General features: G+C 46.5%; 1 protein-coding gene across 5 annotated transcripts; it reads left to right on the top strand.

The window, feature by feature from the left end:
* The first annotated feature begins 238 nt into the window (after positions 1 to 238).
* Positions 239 to 16,220, top strand: epc1b (enhancer of polycomb homolog 1 (Drosophila) b). 5 transcript variants are annotated; one of them, XM_028977043.1, is made up of 16 exons: positions 239 to 653; positions 2,662 to 2,768; positions 3,482 to 4,599; positions 7,659 to 7,818; positions 10,015 to 10,160; positions 10,533 to 10,739; positions 11,265 to 11,413; positions 11,486 to 11,639; positions 11,737 to 11,898; positions 12,024 to 12,113; positions 12,206 to 12,351; positions 12,445 to 12,824; positions 12,929 to 13,038; positions 13,711 to 13,852; positions 15,204 to 15,519; positions 15,992 to 16,220. In XM_028977043.1, exons 3-16 carry the CDS (start codon positions 4,447 to 4,449, stop codon positions 16,062 to 16,064), a joined length of 2,388 nt encoding a protein of 795 aa, XP_028832876.1. In that variant the 5' UTR covers positions 239 to 653; positions 2,662 to 2,768; positions 3,482 to 4,446; the 3' UTR covers positions 16,065 to 16,220. The 5 variants fall into 5 exon arrangements, with proteins under 5 accessions (XP_028832876.1, XP_028832879.1, XP_028832878.1 ...); XM_028977045.1 differs by lacking the exon at positions 239 to 653 and adding an exon at positions 753 to 1,178; XM_028977044.1 differs by lacking the exon at positions 239 to 653 and adding an exon at positions 1,424 to 2,325.
* Positions 16,221 to 16,451: the final 231 nt, after the last annotated feature.

The raw sequence follows: 16,451 nt of genomic DNA, 5'->3' as shown, positions 1-16,451 counted from the left end.
TATTTATGGAGGTAAAGAAAAGAAAAAACACTCGCTTTTCCACCCTTTTATCGAACCTTGCCCGGGTGGTCGTGGTAGTTTTTTAAACGTTATTTGAACGTTTACACGGTCACTGCGCGGCGAACTTTTTTGCGCTCCGCTCCGCGCCGCGTGATTGGTGGCGCCCGCCGTCCAATCAGAGCGCGACTGTCCGCTATCGCAAAGTTGTTAACCCCACAGTCCTCCCCTCTCTCCGGGCTCGGCCACTTCTTCTCCCCCCTTCCTCTCCTTCCTTCCTCCCCGTTCTTTTCTTTAATCTCCCCGATACCGCGATCCCGTCGCGCCCCGCCGCCGACCTCGGGCGGAACCTCGCCGCCGCCGCCGCCTCCTGATCCCGCGACATGGCGGCAGACGCGCGCCAACAAAAGGCGGCGGAGCGGGTCGCGGCGACGGTGCCGCCCGGCGTCTCCCCACGCAGCGGGGGCGCGGATAACGGGACCGAAGGCCTCCCCGCCGGATCGCGACACGCAAAAGAATTTCCGCGGCTGCTGGTCCGTTCCGCCCACGGAACGTCAGTCCTGCGATCCGCCGCCTTCTCGCTCCTTCCTGTAGTCTCGCCGCTCCGGAAAACTGCCGGATTGTTCCGAGCCGCCGCGTCGTGGGACTTTCTGTCGGTAAGTACGGCCCGAATGTCGTATTCGTCCGACTTAAAAGGCAAAACTTCTGTCATTCGGCGACACTTTTCCTCTTCCTCCTCCTCCTCCTCCTCCTCCTCCTGCTGCTGATGGGGAAAGAATAGCTGAACACGCCAACTCGGCAGCAGCAAGTTAAATGGCAGAGAGGAGCACAAAGCCCGCACGGGGTTCTCTCTCTCTTTCTTTCTTTCTCTCTTTTTTTAAACGCCTGTATTTTGCTGAACTCGCCGTCCGAGGTTTTACGCTCGACGCGAAATTTCCACGCAGATGTTCTCAGGTCGCCTGGCTCCTCCGCGTAGAGCAGGACGGCACTCGAGGACAAAACACGGGAGTTTCGCCACATTTTTTTTTTTTTTCAACTCAATTCTGAGGTCATTATCAGTATTATTATTATTTATTAATATTATTTTTTTGCTGAAATTCGTCGCGTCTTGGTGGCCGAAGCTGGGTTGCATGTGGCGGACGGACGCGGCGTGACAAACTTCTACGTGGGGCCACAAGTTGGTATGTCATTTTTAGTGTAATAAACAAACGTGGATGTCTCTCTCTTTTTTTTAAAAATAATTTTATTCTATTCTGCGCACCGTGGGATGGCCGCTTTTGTTCCCGTCGATCCGTGCGGGTGGCGCTGTGGAGCGGAAGTCCGCGGCGCGACGTTTTTTTTTTTTTTTTTTTTTTTTTTTTTTTTTCGTGTTCGTGTTTTATTCCACGGCGTTTCGTCCTCGTCGCCGTTAACCCGCGTTGTCCGTGTGCGAGTTGTCCGGTGGGGGGGCGCGTCCCGTTCACGCCCGCGGTTTCGTGACGAAAATGACGAAAACTGCGGTCAGTTCGTCTCGTTCGCGGTCGTGACACAGGAGACGTCATCTCTATATCGCAGAAACATGCTGGGGCTTTATCGGAGAGAAGCTTCATCTTTTCCAGCTAAAGGCGTATGTGCCAGTACTTAAATATTAAAGTAATTGTGAGATGTGTATTAATCGGTATTCGTGGTGTTGGAAGTGGGTTAAGTGTTGGCCATGCTGGTTCGCCAGGCCCTTCTTCATGCACGGAGGAGCGACCCTGATAAAACATGGAACACCAACTTCACACGTTACACAGCACTTCTCCAGAAATGTTGTGTAATTATGCTGCGTGTGACCTGAAGGAAGAAGAAAAAAAAAAAAAAACTAATATTAATTTTGGCTTTTCTGCTGTGAAAACACTCTTTCGGTTTCAAGTCCATTATGCTCGCGTCCGCGCTGACCGACCTGAACGCGATTTACAAAGGCTTGTAAGCCATCCAGGCCACTGGATCGTTGCCATGGCATTCCCTAGTGACCAGTCCCAGTCCAGGTTGTTCTCAAACAAGCTGCCAGCTGCCTCCAGAACGGGACATTTTTCCTCACTCTTATTCAATTGATTCTAGGAATCAGGCAACACTTTTTCTTTTCTTGTCGAACCCGAACTCATGTGTACATTTCTTTTGTAATCATGGACCGCATATTGATATGTTCTTTCCTTATCATGGGTTCCCTGGGATTCCCAACTCTAATGGACCTCCATCATGGAGTATCCTGCAGCCATCCTCAAACATGGCCAGTGGATTATTATCAGGCAAGATGTCAAGCAAGACTGGTGACCTTGTGGACGTCACCTTGTGCCACCTGATCAAGTACGAGTCCTCTTGGGGACAGTATTACCTGGTGGCAGGATAACACGCACTACCACCGTGCAGAAATCATTCAAGAAAACCTGTTCTGGAAAACCAAGTCTGATGGCGCTTGGTTCCAGCTACCACAGTACACCTTCAGCATGGCTGGAGACCCTAAGATGATGCATGTGGCCTAACAGATTTCTATATGAAGCCGTGGGAAAATAATGTTTATAGCATGTACCTTTCGTCTTGAGTTTTAGAACATTGACCACACATGGTATTATAGGCAGAATGAAAGATTTTGAAGGGCCGCTGTATTTTAAACGTACATTTTGTGCATTTGACTTTGTGTAGGTCCTGCATATCCAGTGTGCCAATATGGATAACAGCTACCGGACATTAAAGTCCCAAATTTTGGGATCTCGACCAGGCTGGGATCCTCTGTGTGTTTTTATGCTCAGGTAAGCCGTTGATCACCAGTTGCTTGCATACAATATTATGTTTCTGTTTCTCTTATGCTGCTTTGTTAAAGTTTTTATAATGATACATTTAGCAGATTTGTAGTCTTTTCACAGTCAAGATTATGAACATCTAGTCATGACTTGGTTGCTGAATTGGCTAGTTGAAATAAGAAATGTTGGGCCAGTGAATGGGGCTATAAAGGTCAAATAGAATTTTATATAATGATGGATGGTAATAATATATGTTTCATTTTAAAGTGGACCAAGAAAAAATATATATTTTTTGTCATCAAACTCTCATTTGGTCTTTAGGTGACTTTTGACTGTAGATAATAGCAGGTATCGCTTAATTTTGGCGAAAACACTATGTCCAGATATTATTTGAAAGTGATGCAGGCCCACATCTCCAGACCTGATCAGGGACATGTAAGGTCAGAAATCGCGGTACAGGAGCACATTATTGTTGCCCAATGTACAGTGTACAATAATGTACCCTCTAGGGCTAATTATTGGCTGTCAAGGTACCTGTGATGGCCAAATGGTACATGTAGCCTTATGGTACAAATAAATACCTTAAAGGCAACAGCCCCATTTAAAGGTACAATAAAATAAAGGTGCTGTAATAATATTAACTTTATTTTCTGAGAGTGTACATGGAAAATTGAGACATTTTTACTTAAATCAACATTATTTACTGATTTTGGATTTTACAGTGGTTTGCCTATCGGGTAAGAAAACGGACCCGTAATCGGAAGGTTGCCAGTTCGGATCCCGAACCGCCAAGTTGCCACTGAGCAAAGCACCGTCCCCACACACTGCTCCCCGGGCGGCTTTCGTGGCTGCCCACTGCTCACTGAGGGTGATGGGTTAAATACAGAGGACACAATTCATTTTGTGCACTGTGTGCTCTGCATCATAATGACAATCTCTTCACTTTAGTTTGTTTTGCCGTGTGTCCATCCCATACAGAATTTGGGCAATAACCATACATGCATAGTAAGAAAATAATACGGTTTGTGCAGATGTTTTCCCTTGACAGAACATTTGCCTTGCAAACGTTGCTTAATGTAGGAACAAATGGTAATTAATTAACAATAAGTTGGACCTCTTGTGTTTTAGGTGTCCCATGGGTTCACAATCATGCATGATATCATATTATATAGGCTGTTTTAAAATAATGCATACATTCTACAAGTCTTTAACGAGGTGTTAACGCTGGAAAGCTCGTTGCTGAAGACGTTGTTATTTTGCATGCATTCTGTGGCGGAGATGTTTGAATATTCGGGGTTCGGGGGTTCTCCTGTGCACCTCTACGGAGCGCCCTTCCCCCACCGGCCTTTCCGCGCATGCGCTGTGGACCATGTGGGAATGGCTGTTGTGCGAGCAGTGGGTTGGGCCGCTAGGAGCGGAGGGGTGTTAAAGACTTTTTAATGTCCGCCATGTTGGACATGGCGTATTGAACCAGGGATAGAGAGAGGAGGCGTTGAAAAAATAGACCGACAGAGAGCGACCAAGATCCGGGCCTCCCGGCTCCGTTCGCCTCGCCATATTTTACCTTCGTCCACTCGCACCACAGACAACGGACACCGACACAGAATCATCCATGAGAACTCACGTCGATTCAGTGTTGAATTTTAGGGGATCGGACAGATTTATGCTGCATCTCGAAATATAAGAAATGAGTAAATTATCGTTTCGGGCGCGGGCGCTGGACGCTTCCAAGCCTCTACCCGTCTTCCGCTGCGAGGACCTACCCGATCTACACGAATATGCTTCTATTAACCGGGCAGTGCCGCAGATGCCGACGGGGATGGAGAAAGAGGAAGAATCGGTACGTTTATTAGCTCAAAATCGTGCTGTTTTGAATGATCGTATATTTCGCCATTGTAGGGCCGCCCGTCTCTTGTCTGCGCAAGTTGCACAAAATGGCCGCCATTTCTTCTTACAGAAAGGCGTTGGATTTCGTGGGGAATTCCTCGTGCAAATCCACACGCGTAATATTTGGGCAACGCGCAGCGCCGTTTTCTGCGCATATTTAATGCGATTGCCCGTTTGTAGCGACCCGTTCTTGGAACGTGGTGTTTATAAAGTACAAAGGAGTCACGTGACCGCGCGGGTGTCCGCCATTTTGTTTTTTCCCCCGCGCCTCGGGATGGGCCCGGCGCGCGCTCTCCGGCGCAACTGCACGCAGCCGACGGCAGGTGGCGCTGCGGAAGCGGGGCCCAAGCGGCAGGATGAGATTTATTAATTAAAACCCACGTTTTTTCCCGTGCTGCCAGTCGAACACCTATCCGCGGTCGGCTCCGCGTCTGTAGGAGCGACGTGTTCCGCGGCGATCCACGTCCGACTCTCTGTGATGGTGTTTGTTTTGGTCCGGAGCCCCCTTGTGCTCGCGGTACCCGGATGTCGGCGTGAAGCGTGCTCTTGTTTTTTTTTTTTTTTTTGTAATGATACTTAATAAAGCTACTCAATGCAGCTTAAATTTCGCGCCGTCTCTTTGCGAGTCAGGCCGGGAGTAACATTTGCAACTGTCACTACTGTTATTTAAGTTTGAATGCTATGCACTATGCGCCATGTTCACGTCTCCAGCGGTGTTCTTTTTATTATCGTTATCATGAAAATGGCATTAATCATGAATGTCAGATCATTTTGTTTCGTTTATTCCGTTCACATTGGAAATATATCGGTGGTTCTGTGGTTAAAACTTTTTAAAAGCGCTCATCTTTGGTCAGTGCATATGTGAAAAAATACTATATTTACATATTTCCCGTCATGGAATTAAACTGACTGTATGAGTGTCAGCTTGTGTGCTGAACATCTGCTGGGCAGTTTGTTGCATGACAGCATGGTGTGTGTGTGTGTGTGTGTGTGTGTGTGTGTGTGTGTGTGTGTGTGTGTGTGGCCCACTGCCCCCATATCCACAGTCGTGACCCACTGTTCCAGACACTTGATTCCTCAGCATCACTTGTTAATGACCCCTCTGTCACCTTTGAACTTGGACGTTGGATGAATCGGTCTGTTTTGTAGTTGACGTGCTGCCGATTTGTGAGGGATCAGCAAGCTGCCTGGACAGTTGAACCTATGAGTGATCTTTGTAGAACGGTTCCTGCCCGGATCTTCCGTCTGTGGACCAGTTGTCTGTGTGGTGAGCAGCTCCACCGCCCGGTTCTTATTCACACAGGGAAGGTGGAAGTGTTTATTTGCTTTTTGGATATTTTTATTGGCACCAACAGGCTCATATTAGATGATTTAGTGGGTGTGGGTGGCTTTGTTGATTGGCCCTGCAGGAATATGTCCTGTGGAAGTGCTGCTGTGGACAAGGGCTTGAATGGAGAGATGTCTGAATATTTTATCGAAATTCTGCACTTTTAAGAAGAAACTGCAGGTAATAATAACAATATAGTGAAGGGCAGTCATAAGTCCACGCGAATGGCTTTCACATCCAGAGGCGAGAACATTAACTAATGTTAATTAACGTTAATATGAGTGCAAACGGCTCATGCCGACAGCATGTTAATGAGCTGGTCACTCTTAATTCCGTTTTCGTTTGTACACCAGTGGCTTAATGGTTTACAAACAAAAAATCCGAATCACTTCTAATTAATTGATTGATTTAAATGATCCCGCACCAAATAGTTTTTTCTCTTTGTGCTGGTTTTGAACTTGAACTCCCGTTCCAAGCAGGTCATGGGGTTCGACGTTGGTGCGAAAGGTGCCTTTGAGTGGCACATAACATTTTTTACATGACTTATTTTCATGACCATTTTATTTGGACCATCTGTAGTGGAACTCAGTCTGCTTCCGTTCTCTTTGCATTTAAAGTGTTAATGCACAATTTAATTGGCGGCATTTTTTGTTGTTGTGTTGCCACAGTTTCTTTTTAATTTACCACAATAAGGAGGGGTTCAGTGCGGTGCTCGTGGCTTATGGTTGTAACATAAATTTAAATGAGAAGCAATTGAAGCTAAATTAAACTACATTTCAGTGACTTTGTCGGAGCTGTCCCAGTGCTGACACGCTTTTTATCTTCTCTTGTTGCAAACAACATTTCTGAACATTTGAAACAATTTAAAGCTTGAATTAGCATTTACAAAAGAAGCTTTTCTTTTTAACATGTTTTATTTAATTTAGTACAATGGAGGTGAGGAACAAGGAGATTTATTACTCTTTATAAAACATACGTTGGCAACCCGGCCAATTTAAATACAGGCCTACAGTAGAACAACGTTTAAATTCTTTTTATATGAACAGTTTTCAGCCTCTTTAACTGCAAATGCATTGGTTCTTGTTTATTATGGGGTCCTCAGTAAGACTCCCTTTGGGTGAAAGTGTGGCATTTTATGGCTGTTTGTAGTAAGCCTGTGTGTGTTTGTCCCCACACATTTTTTTAAATTACGGTTAATGCTTATTGGAACCGCCCGGTTTAGTATCTAGAGACAGTTTTACTCCAAAATGAGTAAATAAGATTACTCCTGAGCACAATTTTTCTGATTTTCTGAGCCATAATTTGCTTTACTCAATTGCTCTGAGAAAATGCGGCGGAGGGTGAACGTTGCTCGCACCAGCAGCTGCCCAGCTCCTGCCCCACCGGTTCTGACCAAAGATCATATTATGTTTAGAGATGCACCAGGATCTGGTGGTTGTGTGTGTGTGTGTGTGTGTGTGTGAGCCAGGACTGAAGGTGACTTCTCTCACTCTTTTCTTGTTTCTGTGTGTATTTTGCGTTGAATCTGTGTGTATCACGTGCATGACCCCGAAACCAGCACAGTGTGTTCTTTATTTTACGTCGTTGTGTGTGTTCCAATGTGCCAAAAATGCTAAAAGTGACCATCTAAGCCTCCACACATATCCTCTGTTTTTTTTTTTTTTTATTTGTTTGTTTGCGTGTAGGAGCACCATCTCCAGCGGGCAATCTCGGCACAGCAGGTCTATGGAGAGAAACGTGACAACATGGTCATCCCCGTCCCAGAGGCTGAGAGTAACATCGCATACTATGAGACCCTCTACCCCGGAGAGTTTAAGATGCCAAAGCAGCTCATCCATATACAACGTGAGTTTTCCGCAGAGTGTGAGTGTGAGTGTGAGTGTGTGTGTGTGTGTGGGTTGATGTGTTTTTGGAAGGACTGGTGTGTAACGTGCCTGAGTGAAAGTGAGTGTGAAAGGCACACTTGACAATGAATGCAGGGCGGCCCATTAAATAGACTGATTTCATAATGATCGGTGTAGAGTTCTCGTTTGTGTTTCAGCCACATGCTAAAGGAACCAAATAAATAATTTAAGCACAGCTCAAAAAATAAAGGGAACATAAGACATCCTGGATATGAATGAATGAAATATTCCTATTAAGTACTTTATGTGCTGACGTCACACAAATGGAAATCAAATTTATCAACCCGTGGAGGTCCGGATTTAGAGTCAAAAAAGTGGAAACTTTGATGTAATGCCCTTTAAAACAAGTCAAAATGAGGCTCAGTCGTGTGTGTGGCCTCCACATGCCTGTATGATGCCTGGACATGCTCCTGATGAGGTGGCAGATGGTCTCCTGAGGGATCTCCTCCCAGACCTGGACTAAAGCAGTCGCCTGCTCCTGGACACTCCTGGTGGATGGAGCGAGACATGATGTGCTCATTTGGATTCAGGTCTGGGGAACGAGTGGACCCGTCCGTAGCATCAATGCCTTCGCCTCGCAGGAGCTACTGACACATTTCAGCCACATGAGGTCTAGCATCGTCTTGCCTTAGGAGAAACCCATGGCCAACTGCACCAGCATATGGTCTCACAAGGGGTCTGAGGATCTCACCTCGGTACCTAATGGCAGTCAGGCTGCCTCTGGCACACCCCCCCCCACACCATTACTGACCCACTGCTAAACTGGATGTTGCAGGCAGCAGAACGTTCTCCACGGTGTCTCCAGACTATGTCACGTCTGTCACACGTCCCCAGCGTGAACCTGCTTTCCTCTGTGAAGAGCACAGGGCGGCACTGGCGAATTTGCCAAACTTGGTGTTTTCTGGCAAATGCCAAACATGCTGCACAGTGTTGGGCTGTAAGCACAACCCCACCTGTGGACGTCAGGCCCCCATACCGCCCTCATGGAGTCTGTTTCTGACCGCTTGAGCAGACCCGTGCACATTTACGGCTCCACGTTCTCGCATTGACGTGCCGCTCGGGATGAGTGGCACTACCTAGAGTTGAATCCTAAGTGGCCAGTTTGATTTCACGGACGTGTGAAACTCCCGTCTGGTGTTAACACCGTAATCGCACTCAAGTGCACATCGACACAACTGCACCGAGGACCCACAAAAAGAGGGGGCCTAGATTCGTTTAGATTCAAATCAAGTCGTAAAAACTGGTGAGAACCTTTTCCAAACCGAAACAGGACCAAACACTATGACTTGTTTTGAGAAGAATGAATTATGGGTAAATTTCGTTGTCATTTCAGTTCTGTGTGATTTTAATGCATGGCACCTCATGTCTTGTTCTCCAGTGAATCAGCATTCTCGAAATGTACGTTTTGCGTGAAGTGGTAAATGCACATAAAACTATATAAAATCAGATTTGAAGACACGTTTTGCTTAACTTGGATTTGCCCCTTTTTGAAAGGGATTATGGGAAATGAAGCAATTCAAAACTCACAGACTGATTTGGACAAATGCAAATGCACTGTGGTCCTGACGCTGTCGTGGGGTTCGGGTACTAGGTCTGGACCGTCCATGCTTTGTCCCTTGCTTTGTTTTGTAGGACCCGTTTTTGTTGTTTTGCTGGCAACGTAGTTAGTATGGCGGCTGGTGTACCACTGCAGTGTTGTATTACTTCGGGGTGTGAAACTTATCTTATCTCAGAAAGAGTAGCTTGTTTAACCGTGTTAAGTTGACTTGTGTCTGACAACCACGACAAATAAATATTATTATAATAATAATAATAATGACAGGAAGCATGACTGCCCCATTGCACACTCATGCCGATTAAAGCGGACCAGTACGCTGGTAACCAGATCTCATGAAGTGCAGAGTTGTCTGTCTCCATAATCGTCTGGGCTGTGATCGAATTTTTATCGAGTTATTTTCCAAATTAAACACAACTGATATTATTAATATCTAATTATGCTCTCCGTGTAGTGTTTTTATTTGATTTTTGTAACGGTAGTCACGTTCTCAACGCTGACCTGAGGAGAGCTGGCCGTCAGTGTTTTTGCGGCGCGAGGGCGCGAGTTCCGTTTCTGCTTCTAACTCTCACCCCCCATCAGCGTTCAGCCTGGACGCGGAGCAGCCGGACTACGACATGGACGCAGAGGATGACGCGTTTGTGGGGAAACTCCAGAAGAAGATGGAGTTGGGAGCTCTGCAGTTCGAGGAGATGATTGACCGTCTGGAGAAGGGCAGTGGGCAGCAGGTGTGTGTGTGTGTGTGTGTGTGTGTGTGTGTGAGAGAGAGACTGCAGCTGTACCCTTTATAATGGGGTTAATATCACTGTCTCACCCTAATGGCCTTCTGACTTATCAGTTCAGTACTATTCCTATGTGTTGTTTTTTACAGTACTTTTACACTCCCATTAACATTCATCCACTTCTGCATTGCAATTCACAGCTCTGCTTGTACCTCACAAGAGTAACTGTAGACAGAGCTGCTCGCCCAGCAAGGACTGACTTGTTATCAGGCTATAATTAGGTCTGCTTGTTGGAGATTTGTTATAATGAGGTCAAAGGTCACACAATGTTTGAAGCTTTAGCGTCTCACCAGATTTTTGTTTCAATCTCTTCTGCAGTTGGTGACACTTCAGGAGGCAAAGCTCCTGCTGAAGGAGGATGATGAGATGATCCAGGAAGTTTTTGACTACTGGAGCAGGAAGAGGCGGAGCTGTAAGAGCGGCTCGCTCATCCCGTCAGTAAAGCAGGAGAAGCGGGATGGCTCCAGTACCAACGACCCGTATGTGGCCTTCAGGCGCCGCACTGAGAAGATGCAGACACGCAAGGTGAGCTGGCAACTCCTCGCTGCACCTATGGGGCCGGTGTTCACATTGGTTCTAATGGTGTGTTTTTTTTTTTTTTTTGTTGTTCAAATACAGAAATAAGAATTAATTGTGTGGTTTGTTGGTGATCTGCAGTTCATTTACTTTACATTTACGGCAGTCAGGCAGTTTTACAATCAGTAGTTACAGGGACAGTCCCCCCCCCGGAGACACTCAGGGTTAAGTGTCTTGCTCAGGGACACAATGGTAGGAAGCGGGATTTGAACCTGGGTCTTCTGGTTCATAGACTTGTGTGTTACCCGATAGGCTACTACCACCCAATTCATTATGATTAATGTCGGCATATCAGATGGAAACTGTTTTTTTTTTAGTTTTAGACATTTTCCTCTGTCTCAACAGCTATGGAGACACAGACCCAACACCTTATATCTTTCCTGATTCCAATATATATAGTTGATATGTGACTGCCCTGTTGGTTTGAGTTTATATCCATTGTGTTTCTTTTTCTTTACCCCTGCCGACATTTAGAACCGTAAGAATGACGAGGCATCGTATGAGAAGATGCTGAAGTTAAGGAGGGACCTGAGCCGAGCTGTCACCATCCTGGAGATGATCAAACGACGAGAGAAGAGCAAGAGGGAGCTGCTACACCTCACGCTGGAGATAGTGGAGAAAAGGTACACAAACGACACACCAGTTGGTCCTGTTCAGAAACCAAGAGGCTAATGAGATGCATTTTGGGCTTTTAGGAACAGCATGTCCGATTTTGGCGGCGAGGTGATGGCGGAGGTTCTGGCTCAGAGGGCTCAGGCGAAGCCAGTATACTCCCTTCCCCTGCTGCCCCTCAACAACACAAACCAGTACAGACACACAGACCACCAGCATAAAGACTACAAGAGCAAGGTGGGTTCACAACTCCCTCTTTCCTGCCTGTTTTCCACAAAAAAACATTTTCCAAATGGATAATATTATAAATGTTTACGTTGTGTTTGTTGTTTAGCCGGAGAAGACAGAGGTTCGGCAGAAGAGGAAATACGAGAAGAAGAAGCCGAAGGTTCTGGTGATGCCAGGCTCCTCCCATCACTCTGGCCCAGCCCTGTTCAACGCTAAAGACCTCAATCAGTACGACTTCCCCAGTTCGGACGACGAGCCTTTCTCACAGGTACCCCGCCCCCAACGCGCACACACACCCCCTCACCCCCTCACCACAACAACCCGAGACAACTCGTATCGCGGCTCCAGAAAGCTGCTTTTCCCGAACCGGAACCGTCTTGTGTTTCTCTGTAGATGCTCTCTGGTTCCTCAGAGGCCGAGGAAGAGAACGATCCAGATGGCGTGTTTGCGTTCCGTAGGCGAGCAGGCTGCCAGTACCATGCTGTGAGTAGCGGGGGGGGGCAGCTGGGGAATGTTGGTTTTAGTTTTTGATGTGTGGGTGTTATTATTTAATCCCTCCCTCCCTCCCTCCCCAGTCTCTCCCTCAGCCTGCTAGTTGGCCGTGGTCGAGCCCCTCAGAGGGTGGCCTGGGTGACACTCGATACCGCTACTCCCTCACCACGCTCACGGTGCCACGGCGATGCCTGGGTCTGGCGCGGAGACGCGTGGGCCGAGGGGGCAGGTGAATAGCGCGATGCACGCTTCGCTGTCAGCAGCTGTGTGCGCCGGCTGGCACGGGCGTGGCAGTTTCTAACGCCACCGTCTCTCTGGGCAGGGTTCTGCTCGACAGGGCACACTTACGGCTGGACGCGGTGTTGCAGGGGCTGGACCCCGACACACTGGCCTCCTCCTCCTCCTCCTCGCCGCGCACACACTCTCCAGTCCACCAACCAGCCAGTACCTCACACGGCAGCGCCGGCGGCTGCAGTACCTCGGGCCCGACCCCCTCCCCGGCAGCAGTGGACCTCAGTCAGATCCTGGCCAACATCAAATCCTGCCGCTGGAGGCACTTCAGGCCTCGGACGTCACCGCCACACGACCCTTCCGATGCCAACCCGAGTACGTCGCGGCGGCCAGGCGTGGGCCGACTGGGCAGCACAGGCTGCGGCCAGACAGGGGCCACGAACCGAGGGAACGCGGCCCCACCCACACCCGGTGAGCTTCGTATTGCATTTTCAATATTTTCCACCCCCGATTCTCCTTCAGCATCCGTGGCGTCAGACGGCTCCGTGAACTCTGTGTCTTTGACTGTTCTGCAGCTTTCACAGAGGAGCAGTACCAGCAGCACCGAGAGCAGCTAGCGCAGATGCAGAAGGATCAGCTGGAGCAGGTTCAGCAGCAGGCCAACGGCACAAACACCAACACACAGGTGAGGGGTTTTTATCCATCCATTCATTCGGAGGCATTATGTGAAATAGTATTTAACATGCAGCTTATTCATTAATGGCCGTGTTTTAAGTTTACTGTAAGTATTCTACCTTTTTGCCTTGAGTGTTTTTAAACCTTTTCCTTATCAACCTATTATTATTATTATTATTATTATTATTATTAAAAGGAAAAGGCTTCCGGGAGTCATCTGCACAAACACGTGAATTTAAATGGTGTCTTTGGGGGTCACATTCAATTTAATGCTGACAGTGACAAATGTTACAAAGTAGAATTTTAGAAGACATTAAATACTAATGCATGGGTGGAAAATGCTGCTTAACGCTCCTGTCAGCAGTACCAGATTCAGCAGGCGATGTATATAAGCCCATCCCAGTTTAACGCCTGCTTTTCTCCTGGTCAGGGTCTGGTGAGGGGACCGGCGCATATCCCAGCAGTCAGTGCAGTGCAGGCAGGAACGGCTCCAGGGCAGGGCACCAGCTTTTTCCCCCACTCGTTAAACGTCACTTGATTTAAAATTCTTCTGGAATATATTCACGTGTTTTACTTAAGTTAGTTGGCAGTTGTAAGTGAGGGTTGTGGTCATTGTTGGACGTTTTAAGACTTCTGCATTTGGATTTTAAACATGCCCGTCTCTCTGTCCTTCCGCCACCAGGGTGTGGTTGCCAAGATGTTAGACACTGCAAGCGCCCAGTTTGCTGCCTCTGCATTGGTTACCTCGGACCAGCTGCTGGCGCTCAAGACCAAGGAGGAAGGTTCGCTGGGAGGAGGAGTTAATGGTGTCGTGTCAGCCTCAGGTGAGCACGCTGTAACTGGAGAGCAAGATGTTTCAAGATGTTTCTTGGTGAACGTTGTTCTCTGAGTAGGGCTTTGTGGTGTTATGCTGGGGGGGGGGGGGACTCTAACTTCATAACGTGCTTCACACCGCAATCCTTCACTTAAAGCACGTTTTGGGACTGTGGTGCTGTTATCGTGCTTATTTTGGTCGGTTTTGCAGTAAGTTTGTTTTACCTGCAGATACGGATGGATTCGGGGTTTTCACCGCCCACAAAAGAGCTGCAAAGTGGCAAAACAGTTCTCACTCACTATCAATGCAGACTAATTATTTAGTTTTTTTTATATCATAGGTATTTTTGAAAATTGTTTATTAACCTTTTAATAAATAGAGGGGAAAACAAATTCATTTGTACAGTTTATTTTTATTTAATTTAAGGGCTAAAGAAGAGAATGTGGTCATTAAATAACTATTAACAGGGTTCCTGTGATCATTAAAAGCCTGGAATAGTCATAGTCATTTTGAAATACCAAACACAATTCTTTGACATCTGATTGACACCTGAGTGTATAACGCAGTATGAAGAATGCGCGAGAATGTCTGTAGTGACTTGGCTGGCTGTACGTAGTGAGCCACGTCACATGCTGCTGCGTGCGTTGCTTCCATAAATCCAGCGTGTCTCCTTTTAAATGTCATATAAATTACAGCAGATCATCTATGTGCCCAAACCTGATGGGGCATATTTTACTCTGGTTCACGAAAGAAATGTTTAAGTGAAGCTTTGCAGGCTGGTCATAAGTTTTTTTTTTTTTTTTTTTTTGGAGTAATTGAGATGTCACAGAAATTCTATTGTAAAAATGTGTAAACCCTGTAATCATTTATTGAATTTGTAGCATCTTACTAAGATTTTACAGGTTTTTGGGATATGACTGTTTAGGATAGGGGTGCCCAACATGTCAACTGCAATTTAGCGTTCTATTGCAAAGTCCAGATAAACTACCGTGCACAGGAGACCGTACGATATGAAAACGAGTGAACTGCTGCCGCAGAACTCTACCGTACAGGTCGTGTCTGTAGACTGCATGTAGTTACAAAAAAAAAAAAAAAAATCAATCCCCACTGTAGCATTAAACGCTTGATTGACATCCAATACAGCTCGTCTTGTGTAACACAAGGCTGCAATGTCAAATTCAAAGTTTGTCTGATATGTCAATCTACCGTCGCCATTTTGAAGAAAGTTTGTGTGTGCGTGTGTCAGGATTCTTATTGTTAGTAGATAATTTTTTGTTCCTAAATTATTCTAATAGAATTTTATAGTACGTTTACATCTCATGAGTTCTAAAAAGGTTTTCGAACACCCCCCCCCCCCCCAGGAGTGTACAAGGCCTTTCATCACACCACCGCCTCTCCAGCTACAGCTCTGCCCAACACACAGCACCACAACCCCAGCACAAACAACGGAACGCCGCCCTCGCCTCACCACCGCAACGTGTCCAGCCCCTCCCCCGCCCAGGCTTTAATGGGTAGCGCCCTGCGAGTGGGCGTGCCCTCGCCAGCCTCCGCCTCCCTCAGCGTGCACCACCTGACGCGCCCCCTCGTCCCCGCCACCGCTCTGAAGCTCGCCACCAGTGCCAGCAGGCAGATGCCCAAAGTGCCAGGGAGCCCCGCCACCCTTGAACTGGGCAGCAAGTGAGTTTTGGGGAGTCCAGCACCTGTCAAAACCTTTTAACTGATGATATTAAAGCGATTTGTGCAAAAATGGAAACCTGTTTTACAAGTGAACATTTATACAGCATGTTTTATATGAGCACGTTTTCTGACAATATGATTCGATTTAATGGAGACAGAACTGCCGCAGGAACTGGTTTTAATAGCAAAGGATCTGGGGTCCCATCACAAACGTGTTCTTGAATGTAAACATTTTGGGACACGCCCACTACAAAGACATGAATATAATCATGACTATTTCCAGCATTCACAATCCTACAATACGCCAGGAACAAATCTCGCTCTAAATATTTATAATTTAAATGTATCAATACGTGTCCACTGTTGGGTGTTAACCAACCGTGTTTGTGTGACTGTGCTATCAATTAATAAACTTTGAACATTTATTACAACTCTCAAGATTAATGCCTTTTTGTATTTTTTTCATTTTCAGGGAAAACCACGATCAAGAGAAGCCACCACTCAACAGTATAACAGACAGCACAGTAGCCATGGAGGTTACGTAGCCCTTAAAATCCCCTGCACCCACCTTCTCTCTTACATAAACACAAATACACACACCCCATACCTTGGAACGGGGCAACACTTCTAGGTGCTATGCATCATAGTGACTGTGTTTCCATGGCAACCATCGGGACTTAACTGCAATGCTTGTCTCATACTTTTTTCTTTTTTTTTTTTTTTTTTTTTTTTTTTTAAATGTTAATAAGGAAATATCAATGTTGTAAATTATAAATACTGCAATTATTCTATGTACAGCAACAGCATATTTGTAATACTCCACCCTTGTATATAACATTACTTGAATACAAAAATTGTTCATTTGTGATGTTTTGCACTTGGGGCGGGGGGGGAAATAGAAAAGAAAAAAAAAACATTACGACTCTTGTGAG

The sequence above is a fragment of the Denticeps clupeoides genome, chromosome 4, assembly GCF_900700375.1.
Source record: "Denticeps clupeoides chromosome 4, fDenClu1.1, whole genome shotgun sequence".
Classification (NCBI taxonomy): Eukaryota; Metazoa; Chordata; class Actinopteri; order Clupeiformes; family Denticipitidae; genus Denticeps; species Denticeps clupeoides.
Note: the sequence above shows the minus strand (reverse complement) of the source record. Positions and strands in the feature narration are given on the sequence as shown.